A 16386-nucleotide genomic window follows, 5' to 3' on the forward strand; every position below is an offset into this window, starting at 1 on the left:
GAGTTCAACATGTAAGAAGTAGAAAGTACAGGTATTTGGGTTCAACATGTAAGAAGTAGAAAGTACAGGTATTTGAGTTCAACATGTAAGAAGTAGAAAGTACAGGTATTTGAGTTCAACATGTAAGAAGTAGAAAGTACAGGTATTTGAGTTCAACATGTAAGAAGTAGGAAGTACAGGTATTTGAGTTCAACATGTAAGAAGTAGAAAGTAAAAAGTCGTCAGAAAAATAAGCAGTGGAGTAAAGTACTGATACCAAAAACATGTACTTAAGTACAGTAACGAAGTATTTGTAATCCACTACTTCCCACCTACAGAAACACACAAAACAACACATTCAGGAAGAAAAATATCCCTCGATTTCGATCTTTGTATTTTCTTTGTTGTGCAGCCCGTCCACCAGTAACAACATCCCTCTGATGAGAGTGGTTCAGTCCGTCAAGCACACAAAGAGGAAGACGAGCAATGTGATGAAGGAGGGATGGATGGTCCATTACACCAGCAAGGACACTCTGGTATTGACCTGTCTGTAGTTGTATTCGTTTGTTTGTCTGTCAGTGTTTCCTACCTTTTAATAATTAGGTTTTATGATGTCTTGAATTCATAGTTTAAGAGAAAGCTTCTGAATCAGGAAGAATAATAAGTGTCGCACTGGAAAAATGCTGCTCCAAAAACAAGTTAAACAATAATGAAAACAAGCCGTCTTTACTTGAAATAAGTCCAAGGGGAGGCTGTGGCTCAGTGGATGTTGTTCTGGACTTCAAATCAGGGGGTAGCAAGTTCGAGTCCCACTGCAGTCAGCATGTCGTCCCTGAGACACTTCACCCCAAATTGCTCCTGTGGGGATTGTCCACAGTACTGAATTGAGTAAGTCGCTTTGGATAAAAGCGTCGTAATGTAATGTAATGTAATGTAATGTAATGTAATGTAATGTCCAACAATCTGCCAATAGAACAAGTGCACATTAGCTTGGTAAGATTTGTTGAAATAAGAAGGGATATTTAGATAAATCACATCTTGTAATTAGCAGGAGAACTCATTTTGAACTATGTTTGACCAGAATCAGGAGATGTTGTGTTCTGATGTTAGCTGGTGATTTTCTAATAAATATGTAAATAAATGTGTTTCATCTGAGATACAACTCAAAATAAGATGTTTTGACTCAACAAGATGATGCATTGTCTAAACACAAGATCCTATGTCTCACTGCAGTGTTACTTCTGAAGCTATCATGTCTTGTATCAGGTGGAGAGACACGTTCTGACTAGATATTAGACTAAGATACCGGGCAGGATTTAGAGTTTTTGTAGTGTGCTTTAACAACAATAACCTGATCGCTGGGAAACTAGATGACTTGTTTCTAAAAAATAAAGAAAATAAAGGATTAAAGAAACCTAGATATTTGTTTATATTTGTCAGCCCCTTAGCAAGTGTTGTTTGTTAAGCCCCTGTCACACTGTCCCGAAATTGACACCCGATGGACACACGATAAAGGAAATGTTCAAATTCGGCTCTGATCGTAGCAACATCGGGCCATTCGTGAGGGCATCTAAGCCATCGTATGATCGCTGGTGGAGTTTCTCAGGCTCCGGCAGCAACTTCGTGAGCGGCAACTTCGTAAGGCACTCGTGAGGGCATCTTGTCGAATCATGTCATCTTCGTGTTATCATCGGTGCTATCGGGCATTCGCCCTCACTCTGATCGGGGCGAATGCCCGATGGCACCGATGATAACAAGATGCCCTCACGATGGCCTTACGAAGGGCAACATTGACACACGAATTCAACACGAAATGAACCTTCTCAAGGTCCTTCGGCAATTTTTTGGCATGCCAAAGATTTTGCCACCGCTCACGAAGTTGCTGCCGGAGCCTGAGAAACTCCGCCGGCGGTCATACGAAGGCTTAAGATGCCCTCACGAATGGCCCGATGTTGCTACGATCACAGCCGAATTTGAACATTTCCTTTATCGTGTGTCCATCGGGTTGTTTTATTGCACAACAAAATCATGTAAACATATTATGTAAATAACCCAATTTGTGTTCTGTGAAACTAAAAAGGATATAATATATTATTTTGAAGGACAGTTGACAGGAAGTTGTTGTTGCTATGGAAACAACATTACGGAGAAAACGTAATATTTTCTACATATAAAGACGGAGAAAGTAAAGAACAAAGTCTGAAGATATCAGTACAGTATCATAGTACTGTAACATAATTGTTTTTGGTACTTTCATTGCAGTTGTATGTCTTAAATGTAATGTAAATGTTGCCTTCGTGTGTGGTTCGGGGCCATCTTCGTGCGAAATTCACAATTCCATATTCGTGTGTCCATCGGGTGTCAACTTCGGGACAGTGTGACAGGGGCTTTAGGGGGTAAGATCTTGAGCTTTTTGAAATGCAAAAAGAATATGTTCCCTAAGGCTTTATGCAAAGAATAAATGGCACTATGAATTAACTGGCAAAATGTTTCATGTGTAAAGTATAAACACACAAATTGCAAACAATAACACCTGCACTGGGAAAAATGCTGCTCCCAAAACAAGTAAATATATAATAAAAACAAGGTGAATTAGCTTTTAAAGGTCACGGCCATTTCTACTGATCATAGTTCCATTGTTGAGGTCTACTAGAATAGATTTAAATTGTTCAATGTTCCAAACTCACATTGGTTTCTCACAGCATCTCTGTATAGTCTGTGTATTCACTCTCTGTCCTACACGGCTTGTTGGAGCTCCTGCCCCCCCCCCCCTCCCTTTGAGCCCAGTGTGCTCCGATTGGTCGGGACGTTGCGAGGCTCGCTGCTCAGTGAGCTGGCTTACTGGTGTGGTTTCCGTGTCGGCGATACAGCGAGGACAAGCGAAACTCATCCTGAGCACACACACACTCACAGCCGAATTAAAAACAATAAGTGGCTTGATATTGAGAAAGAAAAAGGTTTTTAGCGCTGTGAGAATGGGTCTGCGGAGAGCATTCCTCCACCATCCCAACTCGTCTGTTACCAACCAGGGAGCTCTATGCAAGTCAATGGGGACTCCCTGTTAGTTGAAAATGTACGCTAAAGGTCCTGGTGTGTGAGGAGCTCCGCGGATTGGTCCATTTTGGTTCCGGGAACCGCAAGAAACAAATGGAAACAGAGAAATGTCCAACGAGGCGTTCTGGGGCAGCACAGACAGGTCTTCTCTGTGTCAGAGTGTTACTCCCTACAGGGTGCTCTTTGAGGGTTTGAGACTCTGCAGACCGTTCACATGCAGAAGCTACAGAACACAAGGGGGCGGGTCAGAACCGGAAAAGCATGACATGGGCCATTTAAGTTATTAGGTCATATATGTAACGACATATTCTGACTAGAAATTATACTTGGCAAGATTTTACATTTTTGTCGTGTAACCCTTTCTCCCTGTTGACTTTGTTCTTTTCATCTCTCTCGTACCATCTTTGATTCTTATCGTCTTTGTTTCCTCTTCATCTATGATTTCAGAGGAAAAGACATTACTGGCGTCTCGACAGCAAATGCATCACGCTGTTCCAGAACGACACAGGAAGTAAATACTACAAGGTAAGAGGACCTCTTATCTCAGATTTATTTTTAAACAAGAGATAAAACTCATCACCACGACAAGTTTCTAAATTGCAGGAAATGCTCAGGGTCTTTTCGGGGTACTTCATTGTACTCTTTAAGTTTGCATTCAATTAGATTCCTTTTATTGTCATTTACAAAGCCCCCCCCCCCCCCTACATCACTGACCTTTTTTCTCCCCAATTTCCGGCGCCCTCGATGGGTTGATGCGCCCTTAGCATTCGCCTATACTGCCTACGCCAATGGCCGGCCCTGGTGAAAACAATATGACATCAACAAAAAATAAGACAGACAACTACAGATTAGGGATGCCAGTGATTATTCGATTATTCGAATAATCGTTACAGTCTCCATAATCGAATATTATTTTTAAAAATCGATTTTATTTATATATATTTTTATTTTTATTATTATTTATGTTTTTTTTCTTTTTTTTTTCTGGCTTAGTGGGTTAGGGTTAGGGTTAAGGTAACCCTAACCCTAACCCTAACCCTAACCCTGGGGGGTGGGGGTCGGTCGAATAATCGATTATTATTCGCCAGGGCTGCCGAATAATCGATTTTGATCATGGTCAGTTTCTGGCAACCCTACTACAGATAGCACCACACATGATGGTTACTTGTTATTATTTAGGGCTGCCAGTATGGATAATGTTTTTGCCAAAGCGAGCCCTTTTACTAGAATAATAATATGTTATACATTATATAAACCGTATTGGTACAATGAGCGACATCCAGTGACGGATTTTGGAACATTGATTTGATTTTCTCATGGCAGTTAGACTCTAGAGACAAACCAGGGGACTTTACTTGTAATCTGTATCTGTCCATTTGGTGTAGTGTTTGATCCAATATTACATTTGGTTTATATATTAGTCACTTTCTTATGAAATGCCAGGTTTTAGGCCTTGATTTGAACATTCAATCCTGAAAATAATAAATCAACCAGATTAATGTTTCTTTAATCCTGACCTGACTAGAGGTAAGTAGATCTGTATATGAAGACGAGTTAAGGGATAGAGGAGAAAAGGTTATGGTATAATTACAGAGCCTGTCAATTTATAAATTGAGGAAATCAATGTTAGTTAACCAAAGTGCAGCCATCTGATAATGTACTATCTGTTATTAAAGATCAGAGGAACAGAACAGAACGAGAGGGGTCAATCCGGAATACAAATAAAGAAGCAAAGAGATTGTAGAGCAGTGAGAAGGAAAACAACTTGGTGTGTCAATTCATTACATTGCCAGTATTTTTCGGTATTGTGAAAAAAGATCGCCCCCTCTGATTTTTTAACAGCCCCCTCAGTCATTTCATCCTGGAGCCGGGCCTGTATGAGGTAGAATATGAGGTGCAGTTGGATATAAACAAATACTTAGTTGAGCATAAGTTCAGTTCCATTAGTGCTGTATGCTCACGTATACATAAACATTGTAGTGATATACACATACTTTCTGCCCCAGTAACAAGTGTGTAAACGTTGTACAATTCTCAATGTTTTCTCTACATGCTCTTTCCCTCTTCCAGAATGTGTTGTGTTGTGTGTTTCTGTACCCAGAGGTGGTACTGATTTCAGCAGTAAAATAGGTTAAAATAAGATTGGTGTCAGGGTTAAAGGAAGCCATGATAACAGATGGTAGCAGATAGAACAGGAGATCCCTCTAAGAGTGTTTCCATGCAAAATAGCTTTTAAATGTGGTCTTGCATGCAAACATGAATACTAAATGTTATCCATATTGTCAGGAGTTTAGATAAAGACAATGTAAGTTGGGGATTACTGTATTTTCCTTGGACCCCAATAACGTCACGGATCAATTTGACTCAAGCACTATCAAGTGGTGAAAACCAGAGGTGGGAAGTAGTGGAGTACAATACTTCGTTACTGTACTTAAGTACATGTTTCTGGTATCAGTACTTTCCTCCACTACTTATTATTCTGATGACTTTTGACTTTGACTTCTCACATGTTGAACCCAAATACCTGTACTTTCTACTTCTCTCATTTTCCAAACAGGCTGGTTCCTTTAGTTTTAATGTGTGTTTGGTGGCGTGATCATTATTATTTAGAGTCATTGCGTGCCTATTGATTTGACCACGATCGGTGTATCCATAATTTCCTGGTTCTATTAATATAAAGGGAGGTCAGGTACTCTTTAAAACAGCTGGTAGTTATGGGTACTTTTTACTTAAGTACATTTCAAAGCCCATACTTCTTTACTTTTACTTGAGTAAAGAAGTTAAGTCAGTACTTCTACTTTTACCAGAGTATTTTTAAACGTGAGTATCTGTACTTCTACTTGAGGAAAGGATGTGCACTTTTGCCATCTCTGCCACTGCCTCAGTAACAAGTGTGTAAACGTTGTTTTCTCTACATGCTCTTTCGCTCTCTTCTCTGCAGGAGATCCCTCTCTCTGAGGTCTTAACTCTGGAGCCGGCTCAGGCCTTCTCTCTCCTCCCTGACGGAGCCAATCTGCACTGCTTTGAGATCACCACGGCATCTCTGGTTTACTACGTCGGAGAAAACCTGCAGAGAGTCGATTCCTCTGTGAGCAGCAGCAGCATTAAGGTAAATAAAAACTACTGCTGACATCTGTCTGTGTCCAGAGAGCGATGAATTACTCAGATAACTTACTTATCTACAAATACCACCGTTCATTAGTTCTCAATTACACATAGTAAAGCACATGACTTTATATTTTGTTTACTGTGAATTGGTATTTCAACATGTATATTTTCATTTTAATATGTATCAATTTTAGAATTGTTTATTTTTCTGCAATGCAAACATTTCCGAATTTTGATTAATTAAGTACATCTCATCTCATCTTTCATTATGTACTTAAATTATCAAAAGTACTTATTCTGAAAATGGTATATTCATATATTTTACATTATGACATTATTAATACTCATCAATGCAAGTTGTAGTGATGGAAGCTCATTTTAACAACCTCATTAAGTTAACTTTGTATCTTAAATCTTAATTTGAAGTCACTACTGTTGTCTAATAAGTACAGTGGACTAATAGTAGACTAAAAGCACTACACAGTTGCATTCAAATACTTTAATAAATGTACTTAGTTACTTTCTACCACTCTCTGTCCACAAACAAAGACTAATTACTGGACTTTTACTTTGTATCTGTTGATCTTTACTGACCCGAGTCCCTTTCACTGCCCTAAAAGCTGCATCTAGAACTGGTTAATGTGTCTTTGTATTTATTTTAAAGGTCCCCTCTTCTTCATGTCTCTTCTACATCAACATGTGTCCCCTCTTCTTCATGTCTCTTCTACATCAACATGTGTCCCCTCTTCTTCATGTCTCTTCTACATCAACATGTGTCCCCTCTTCTTCATGTCTCTTCTACATCAACATGTGTCCCCTCTTCTTCATGTCTCTTCTACATCAGCATGTGTCCCCTCTTCTCCATGTCTCTTCTACATCAACATGTGTCCCCTCTTCTTCATGTCTCTTCTACATCAACATGTGTCCCCTCTTCTTCATGTCTCTTCTACATCAACATGTGTCCCCTCTTCTTCATGTCTCTTCTACATCAGCATGTGTCCCCTCTTCTTCATGTCTCTTCTACATCAACATGTGTCCCCTCTTCTTCATGTCTCTTCTACATCAACATGTGTCCCCTCTTCTTCATGTCTCTTCTTCATCAACATGTGTCCCCTCTTCTTCATGTCTCTTCTACAATCAACATGTGTCCCCTCTTCTTCACGTCTCTTCTACATCAACATGTGTCCCCTCTTCTTCATGTCTCTTCTACATCAACATGTGTCCCCTCTTCTTCATGTCTCTTCTACATCAACATGTGTCCCCTCTTCTTCATGTCTCTTCTACATCAACATGTGTCCCCTCTTCATTCTTCATGTCTCTTCTTCATCAACATGTGTCCCCTCTTCTTCATGTCTCTTCTACATCAACATGTGTCCCCTCTTCTTCATGTCTCTTCTTACATCAACATGTGTCCCCCTCTTCTTCATGTCTCTTCTACATCAACATGTGTTCCCCTCTTCTTCATGTCTCTTCTACATCAACATGTGTCCCCTCTTCTTCATGTCTCTTCTCATCAACATGTGTCCCCTCTTCTTCATGTCTCTTCTTCATCAACATGTGTCCCCTCTTCTCATGTCTCTTCTACATCAACATGTGTCCCCCTCTTCTTCATGTCTCTCTTCATCAACATGTGTCCCCTCTTCTTCATGTCTCTTCTACATCAACATGTGTCCCCTCTTCTTCATGTCTCTTCTACATCAACATGTGTCCCCTCTTCTTCATGTCTCTTCTTCATCAACATGTATCCCCTCTTCTTCATGTCTCTTCTTCATCAACATGTGTCCCCTCTTCTTCATGTCTCTTCTACATCAACATGTGTCCCCTCTTCTTCATGTCTCTTCTACATCAACATGTGTCCCTTCTTCTTCATGTCTCTTCTACATCAACATGTGTCCCCTCTTCTTCATGTCTCTTCTACATCAGCATGTGTCCCCTCTTCTCCATGTCTCTTCTACATCAACATGTGTCCCCTCTTCTTCATGTCTCTTCTACATCAACATGTGTCCCCTCTTCTTCATGTCTCTTCTTCATCAACATGTGTCCCCTCTTCTTCATGTCTCTTCTACATCAACATGTGTCCCCTCTTCTTCACGTCTCTTCTACATCAACATGTGTCCCCTCTTCTTCATGTCTCTTCTACATCAACATGTGTCCCCTCTTCTCCATGTCTCTTCTACATCAACATGTGTCCCCTCTTCTTCCATGTCTCTTCTACATCAACATGTGTCCCCTCTTCTTCATGTCTCTTCTACATCAACATGTGTCCCCTCTTCTTCATGTCTCTTCTACATCAACATGTGTCCCCTCTTCTTCATGTCTCTTCTACATCAACATGTGTCCCCTCTTCTTCATGTCTCTTCTTCATCAACATGTGTCCCCTCTTCTTCATGTCTCTTCTACATCAACATGTGTCCCCTCTTCTTCATGTCTCTTCTACATCAACATGTGTCCCCTCTTCTTCATGTCTCTTCTACATCAACATGTGTCCCCTCTTCTTCATGTCTCTTCTTCATCAACATGTGTCCCCTCTTCTTCATGTCTCTTCTTCATCAACATGTGTCCCCTCTTCTTCATGTCTCTTCTACATCAACATGTGTCCCCTCTTCTTCATGTCTCTTCTTACATCAACATGTGTCCCCTCTTCTTCATGTCTCTTCTACATCAACATGTGTCCCCTCTTCTTCATGTCTCTTCTACATCAACATGTGTCCCCTCTCTTCATGTCTCTTCTTCATCAACATGTGTCCCCCTCTTCTTCATGTCTCTTCTTCATCAACATGTGTCCCCTCTTCTTCATGTCTCTTCTACATCAACATGTGTCCCCTCTTCTTCATGTCTCTTCTACATCAACATGTGTCCCCTCTTCTTCATGTCTCTTCTACATCAACACGTGTCCCCTCTTCTTCATGTCTCTTCTACATCAACACGTGTCCCCTCTTCTTCATGTCTCTTCTACATCAACATGTGTCCCCTCTTCTTCATGTCTCTTCTACATCAACATGTGTCCCCTCTTCTTCATGTCTCTTCTATATCAACATGTGTCCCCTCTTCTTCATGTCTCTTCTACATCAACATGTGTCCCCTCTTCCTCATGTCTCTTCTACATCAACATGTGTCCCCTCTTCTTCATGTCTCTTCTACATCAACATGTGTCCCCTCTGTGGAAAGAGACTCTGAAAGTTTCAGGAACAAAGATTCTCTCTCTTTTTGATCCATTTCTATAAAAACCTGTCTGACAATGAGCTGATCAGATTTTGGCCACTTGATGATGTCATAACGATGTGTTGTCTTGTGTAACCATTAGCCAATCAGCAACCAAGGTAACCCCCCCCCCCCCCCCTTATCACCTGAATCTCCTCCTAGAGCACCATTGAGTTCTTTGTAACCAAATGTCTCTCAGAGGGGCGTGGGGAGGGGCTCCTTATTTTCATCTAAAGTAACAGACAGAGAATCAGCACTTTGGAAACAGGGCTGAAACAGAGGGGATTATGGGTAATGCTGTAATGATCTGTTTGGTGTTTCAGCCAATCAGAGACAGGCTCTGGATATATCTGAGACCTGTGATGTATTGATGAAAAACTGTATAATAGGGGACCTTTAAGTCACTACTGTTGTCAAATAAGTACAGTGGGCTAGTAGACTAAAAGCACTACACAGTTGCATTCAAATACTTTAATAAATAGTTACTTTCAACCACTGTCCACAAAGAAAAACTAATTACTGGATTTTTTCCCTGGCTGGTCCCAGCTCAGCGGGCTGGGGCAGGATGTGGCTCGGATGTGGGAGATGGCCATCCAGCATGCTTTGATGCCTGCTGTTTCTATGGGAATTTCCCACAGCTCTCACCGCAGCGGACACAGTAAGACACCTTTCAACCGTATTTTTGAAGTCACTACTGTTGTCAAATAAGTACAGTGGGCTAATTTGTCCTTTACCATTAAACCGTCTCTAATTCAACGTTGGGTGAACTTGCTTTGTTGACTTCACCACCTTCAAAAAACGTACAAAAACTCAACTCTTCAATCTGGCTTTTAATGTGTGATTGTTGTTTTTTTGCTCGATTTTAATGTGACTTTTAATATATTTATTTAATGTCCATACCTCTGTAAAAGCGCTTACAAAATACATTTATTATTATTGATTTATTTGGTGGGGTCCAAAAACTGAGTATAGGTCAGGCTATGAACTAGTTTTAGTCCTTCGTGTCGCAAATTAATTGTCGCAATTGCATATTTCTAACTGCAGTCATACGAAGAATAAACTATAAAGTTAATTGCTTTGCTGAGGACACCCAGCTCTTTATATCTGTTGATCTTTACTGACCTGAGACCCTTTCACTGCCCTCAAAACTGCATCTGCTTTTATTAAATGTTAATGTGGCTGTATATTTTTTACACTATAAACAAGGAACATTTGCATAGATTTAGAATCAATCAACTCGATTAATGCAACAGGGGACATGAAGAGTTTTTCTGAAAACTACGTTCGAACATGGGGCGAAGCCTGCGAGCTAGTTCAGGCAGTCAACTCGAGCACCAATGATACATTAACACGTGACGCGCCTCGTCCCTCTTACAACCAACCAAACACATTCTCCTAAACATGCCGCTCTATTTAAGCTGCCAGGTCTTCCTGCCTCTGCCTCGCTATGCTGCTGCTGCTGCGTTCATGTTCCTGCTGCTGTGTTTCATGTTGCTTCTGCTCGCCTGCCCCACCACCACCCCAGCTTCCACCTCAGCTTCCACCTCAGCTTCCACCCCAGCTTCCACCCCAGCTTCCACCCCAGCTTCCACCCCAGCTTCCACCCCAGCTTCCACCCCAGCTTCCACCCAGCTTCCCCCTCAGCTTCCACCCCAGCTTCCACCCCAGCTTCCACCCAGCTTCCACCTCAGCTTCCACCCCAGCTTCCACCCCAGCTTCCACCCCAGCTTCCACCCCAGCTTCCACCCCAGCTTCCACCCCAGCTTCCACCCCAGCTCCACCCCAGCTTCCACCCCAGCTCCACCTCAGCTTCCACCCCAGCTTTCCACCCAGCTTCCACCCCAGCTTCCACCCCAGCTTCCACCCCAGCTTCCACCTCAGCTTCCACCCCAGCTCCACCCCAGCTTCCACCCCAGCTCCACCTCAGCTTCCACCCCAGCTTCCACCCCAGCTTCCACCCCAGCTTCCACCCCAGCTTCCACCCCAGCTTCCACCCCAGCTTCCACCTCAGCTTCCACCCCAGCTCCACCCCAGCTTCCACCCCAGCTCCACCTCAGCTTCCACCCCAGCTTCCACCCCAGCTCCACCTCAGCTTCCACCCCAGCTTCCACCCTCAGCTTCCACCTCAGCTTCCACCCCAGCTTCCACCCAGCTTCCACCCCAGCTTCCACCCCAGCTTCCACCCCAGCTTCCACCCCAGCTTCCACCCCAGCTTCCACCTCAGCTTCCACCCCAGCTTCCACCCCAGCTTCCACCCCAGCTCCACCCCAGCTTCCACCCCAGCTTCCACCCCAGCTTCCACCCCAGCTTCCACCCCAGCTTCCACCCCAGCTTCCACCCCAGCTTCCACCTCAGCTTCCACCCCAGCTTCCACCCCAGCTTCCACCCCAGCTCCACCCCAGCTTCCACCCCAGCTTCCACCCCAGCTTCCACCCCAGCCTCCACCCCAGCCTCCACCCCAGCTTCCACCCCAGCTTCCACCCCAGCTTCCACCTGTAGGCTCGGGGGATAGTTATCTAATCATCACTCAATATTCTTTGTAAATCTGTGGAGCGATGAGGCCCGAGCCTAGACGCCAAACTCAAACTGTATGCTGCTTCTAATAAACATATTAAGAAACACGTGAGTTTTCTGACTGAAATGCAGTCAATCCAAACTATTATATTTGAAATGCTATTGAAGATCCTGAAGTTTAAAATAGAATCAAGTTTTGTTCTTATACACAGGGTTAAAGCCCAAAATGGTTTTGAGGTAAAATAATATGTCAAGTTCAGTGTTTAGGGTTTGGGTGCAGCCAACAAAATAATGCATCTTTGGTTTCATATTTCATTTATTCTCCGAGGAACCTCGTAAAGCTTCAATTGAGAGCTTTAATCCAACCTTTAATGTACGTATAACAATAAGAAATGGGAATACTGCACGTGAAGACGTTAAATCCACGGTTCTGTCTTCTTTAAAATGAGCACAGGACATGCATTTCTTTCTTTAACGCCAGCCGTCAGCAGAGCAGAGAATCTCTTTGAAATGAAATTGGTTGAATGTAAATGTAAATGTCATTCTGCCGTTATTATCCTGCCTTTTTACAGGAGACATTTTCAGCTCAGGTATTAATGTTCACTGAGTTCTCCTCAGGGCCGTTGACACCCACACAAAATCCATCAGAGATATTTCAGAGCTTCTCTGACATCAAGCTACTCATGACTAACACTTCAGTTTGGACTCGATGATTCCTCTGACTCTGCTCACCTGAGAGAACAGAGAAATAATACTGTGTCTAAATAAAACCTCCAGAAGGCCAAATGCTAAAGATGTATAAAACGTATAATGCTTTGACAGATTAAATCTTAACAGAAGCCACTGGAAACAAAAGTTTACTGCAGTGAGAGTTGCCACATAGGTCGTTGTACTTTGTATGTTGACAATAAAGGTATATTCTATTCAAAAGTATCTCCGTAAAAGTTGAGTTGTGCTATCTTTTAAAAGTTGCACGTCCTCTGGAGTCAAACTCTCATCGATTACCTGTGGTTTTAATATATATATATTTCTTTATAACAATGATTCACTCTTTCTTTGTTTGTGTGTCATCAACAGAGGAGATCTCCATCAGTATTTCTGTCTCTAACTGCCAGATCCAGGAGAATGTGGTAAGAACAACACACACACACACACACACACACACACACACACACACACACACACACACACACACACACACACACATACCAGTATACATCACTTCAGGGGACATTACATTGACTTACATGCAGTTCCTGGAGACTTATCCTAACCATAACCATAACCAACACATGCCTAACCCTAACCCTAACCCTAACCCTAACCAAGTCTTCACCCTAAAATTAATGATTCCCCTCATGGGGACCTCCAATGTGTCCCCATAAGGGAGGTGAGTCCCCACACGTGACTGTGTAAACAGATTTAGGTCCCCACAAGTATAGTAATGCTAGGCCACACACACACACACACACACACACACACACACACACACACACACACACACACACACACACACACACACACACACACACACACACAAGGTATAATGATGGTCAAGTGGAGACCACATCCAAGATGACCCTACAGCCCGTGCAGACTGGAGTCCAATGGGCTGAATCTTTCCAGGTCTAGTGACCAAATAAACAGCAATGTTCAGATAAATTACTTATTTATGTTTTAAATAAAGGTGAATGCATTCTTATATTAATATCACTCTATAACCATAATACATAGTCTATCTGTTAATTGTGGCTGTCTTTTCAAACTAAAATGGTCTTGACCTCCTCTACAGTGGACATACTGTAACATTTAAAAATTAAATTAAAGAAGTCTAAATTGCAAGATGTTTTTCTAACCCTAAATAGGTAGGAAATAAAAAATAAAGAAGATTGGAAAATATTTGTACTTCTCTGGGCATGGATATTTACCACACATCTACCTGCAATTAGGTCTTATCCGGCCCATAGATGTATATTATGAACTGGATACAGCGTCGGAGGCGGGGTCTCATTCTTTCTTATGAGAGCTGCTCATTGGCGCATGAAGACAAAATGGCCTGAGAATTTCGAGAGCAAAACGTCACAAATTACCCATCATGCGCAGTTTGTTCCCCCTTAAGTCCCGCCCACTCTCGGCTCAGTAGAATAAATGAAGAGAGAAAATCTGGATTCAGCTTTTAGTGCATTTTACAACTTTAAGGACCGAATGATTCTAATAAGGGCTATAATAGTGTTCATGCTGGGTAGTTTATTTAGGTAAAAAAAATTATCCGCAGATTTACAGACGTGTCTTTCTTTAAGTCAATGGAAGTATTTCTGGTCCCAGTGATGTCACGGACTATTACGGAAATTGTAGTACCGCCGTTTGGCCACTATAAATATTTTCCTCAGAGTCCGGAGCATTTCCTGGGGGCTTGGTCTGGCCCCATTCGACTGCCCGTCCATAAATCAAGAGCCAAATATATCACGCTTACGTCGGAGGCTGAGCAAAGTGACTAGAACGCGACCACACACTTGGGTTTTATTATATCGGCTATCAGGTGAAATCAGTACATGGGCTACACATGTAAAATCATAATGAAAAATACGCCGGTAAAATGTGCCTGTAGTAAATGGCTTATGCCACAATACGATACGATAATACTTTAATGGTCAGATCAAGTCGTTTTTTAAGAAGAGGCAGGTAAAATAATATGTTCTTCTCCCTGCTCCTTTCTACGGAGCCCCCTAGGGGACATGGAGAAGACAAAAAAATGTATTTTGAAAAAAAAATGTTTTGCGAGATATCGCAAAACACCGTTGCGAGATATCGCAAAATCCCCTTTGCGAGATCTCGCAATACTTTTGCGAGATCTCGCAAAACCCCGTTGCAGTTTGTAGACGGTCCCTAAGCACTCCTCTCCCTCCTCAAGCTGCGGATTGTGACGAATTCTTGATGTTTAGCTCGGATGGCGGCGCATATCGAACTGTTCTGATAAAAACGACTCTGTAGCTCGTTGTCTACCTTGCTATGATTGTAAAGTCATGTTGTTTGTATTTTTACAACGTTATGTTCATGAGTTATTGATCCGCGAAATTCGAATCTGTCAATAACTCAGCTCAGAGGGACGTGCATGTCCCCTCGCTCTGAGTGTTCTCTTGAGGTGTCTTCACTTATGTGAAACCCTTTATATATACAGTCTATGTGTGAAACCCGTGCCTATTGCCAAGCACTGATGTTATATCTTTATATTAAGCTCAAAGTAAAATCGATGAACCGCTCCATTGTTGTGGTTTCTGTGTTGCCATAGCAGCCGAACTGACCAAGAAGTACTAAATGAAAAGTATTGCGAGATCTCGCAAAGGGGGAGATCTCCCAAAAGTATTGCGAGATCTCGCAAAGGTTCTTTTTTTTTTCTTTTTTTTTTTCTTTTCTTCTTCTCCATGTCCCCTAGGGGGCTCCGTACCTTTCCACCATGCGTTATAAAAAAAGTCTGAACTCTGAGATTTAAAAAAAAAAAAAAATGTTTCTAAATATTCTGACTTTCTTTTCTCACTCTTTAGATCTGTAACTATTAAAGATTTCCAGCTTTAGATGCACTCGTAGGTTCCCACTCCTGGAATGTGTAGTGTACATGTTTTATTTAAAATAACTGCCATGTGTGGAATAAACAAAATAAATAAAAATTGTAGGACTAAGACTAAATAAATAATGGCAGACAGAACGAACACTACATTAAACACATTTACATGATACAGATGCTCATGAGGCTCGAGTGTCTGCAAATTAAACCGTAGAGAACACAGAGTCCCATTTTCATGCAGACGTGCACCTTCGTCTCCAAGGTGAGCACGTCGTCTTCGAGCACCTCAAATGGAGATTACTGTGATTACTCACTCAGCCAAACGGTTTCCATGGTGACGGATCGGTAATTAGGCAGCGCTGCTCAGGGGAAGTAGGGAGGAGGAGGTTTATAATATTGTATTTCTGTCCTCATTGCCTCGAGGTGTGATATTAGGCTGTCAGCTAACGTGGGAGAAAAAGCAAGACGTGATTGCAGACAAGGAGAAAATATTTAGCAGTTTTGGTGTCAAAGCTGTGGCAGATCCCTGACGCCATGTTGTTACACTCAGTGGGCAAAAGCTGCTCTTAAAAATTCCTCCATCAGGTGAGGAACTGATGCAATACATTGTTTCTGTTGAACCCACTTTCTGTTGCTCGGTCATTTACAGATGTTTTGAGAAAAAAGTCGGAATTCTGAGAAAACAGTCGGAATTCTGAGGAGAAAACGTTTGGAATATTGAGGAAAAAAGCCGGAATATTGAGAAAAAAGTTGGAATATTGAGAACAAAGTCGGAATATTGAGGAAAAAAGACTGAATATTGAGGAAAAAGTTGGAATATTGAGACAAAAGTCGGAATATTGAGAAAAAAGTCGGAATATTGAGAAAAACAGATTGAAATCTGAGGATAAAAATAGTCGGAATATTGAGAACAAATTGGGAATATTGAGAAAAAAATTCGGAATATCAAATTAAAAAAATGGGAATAT

At 41.9% G+C, this 16386-nt stretch overlaps 1 protein-coding gene across 3 annotated transcripts in view; it reads left to right on the forward strand.

The window, feature by feature from the left end:
- The window catches only part of prkd1 (protein kinase D1), a 96236-nt gene that overhangs the window by 55638 nt on the left and 24212 nt on the right, over nucleotides 1-16386 (forward strand). For all 3 annotated transcript variants that reach the window (XM_034239457.1, XM_034239456.1, XM_034239458.1), the window contains 5 exons: nucleotides 392-515; nucleotides 3481-3558; nucleotides 5975-6142; nucleotides 9889-10000; nucleotides 12934-12986. In XM_034239457.1, the coding sequence (XP_034095348.1) occupies nucleotides 392-515; nucleotides 3481-3558; nucleotides 5975-6142; nucleotides 9889-10000; nucleotides 12934-12986 (535 nt within the window). The remainder of the gene's footprint in view (nucleotides 1-391; nucleotides 516-3480; nucleotides 3559-5974; nucleotides 6143-9888; nucleotides 10001-12933; nucleotides 12987-16386) is intronic.

The sequence above is a fragment of the Gymnodraco acuticeps genome, unplaced genomic scaffold (genome assembly GCF_902827175.1).
Source record: "Gymnodraco acuticeps unplaced genomic scaffold, fGymAcu1.1, whole genome shotgun sequence".
Lineage (NCBI taxonomy): Eukaryota > Metazoa > Chordata > Actinopteri > Perciformes > Bathydraconidae > Gymnodraco > Gymnodraco acuticeps.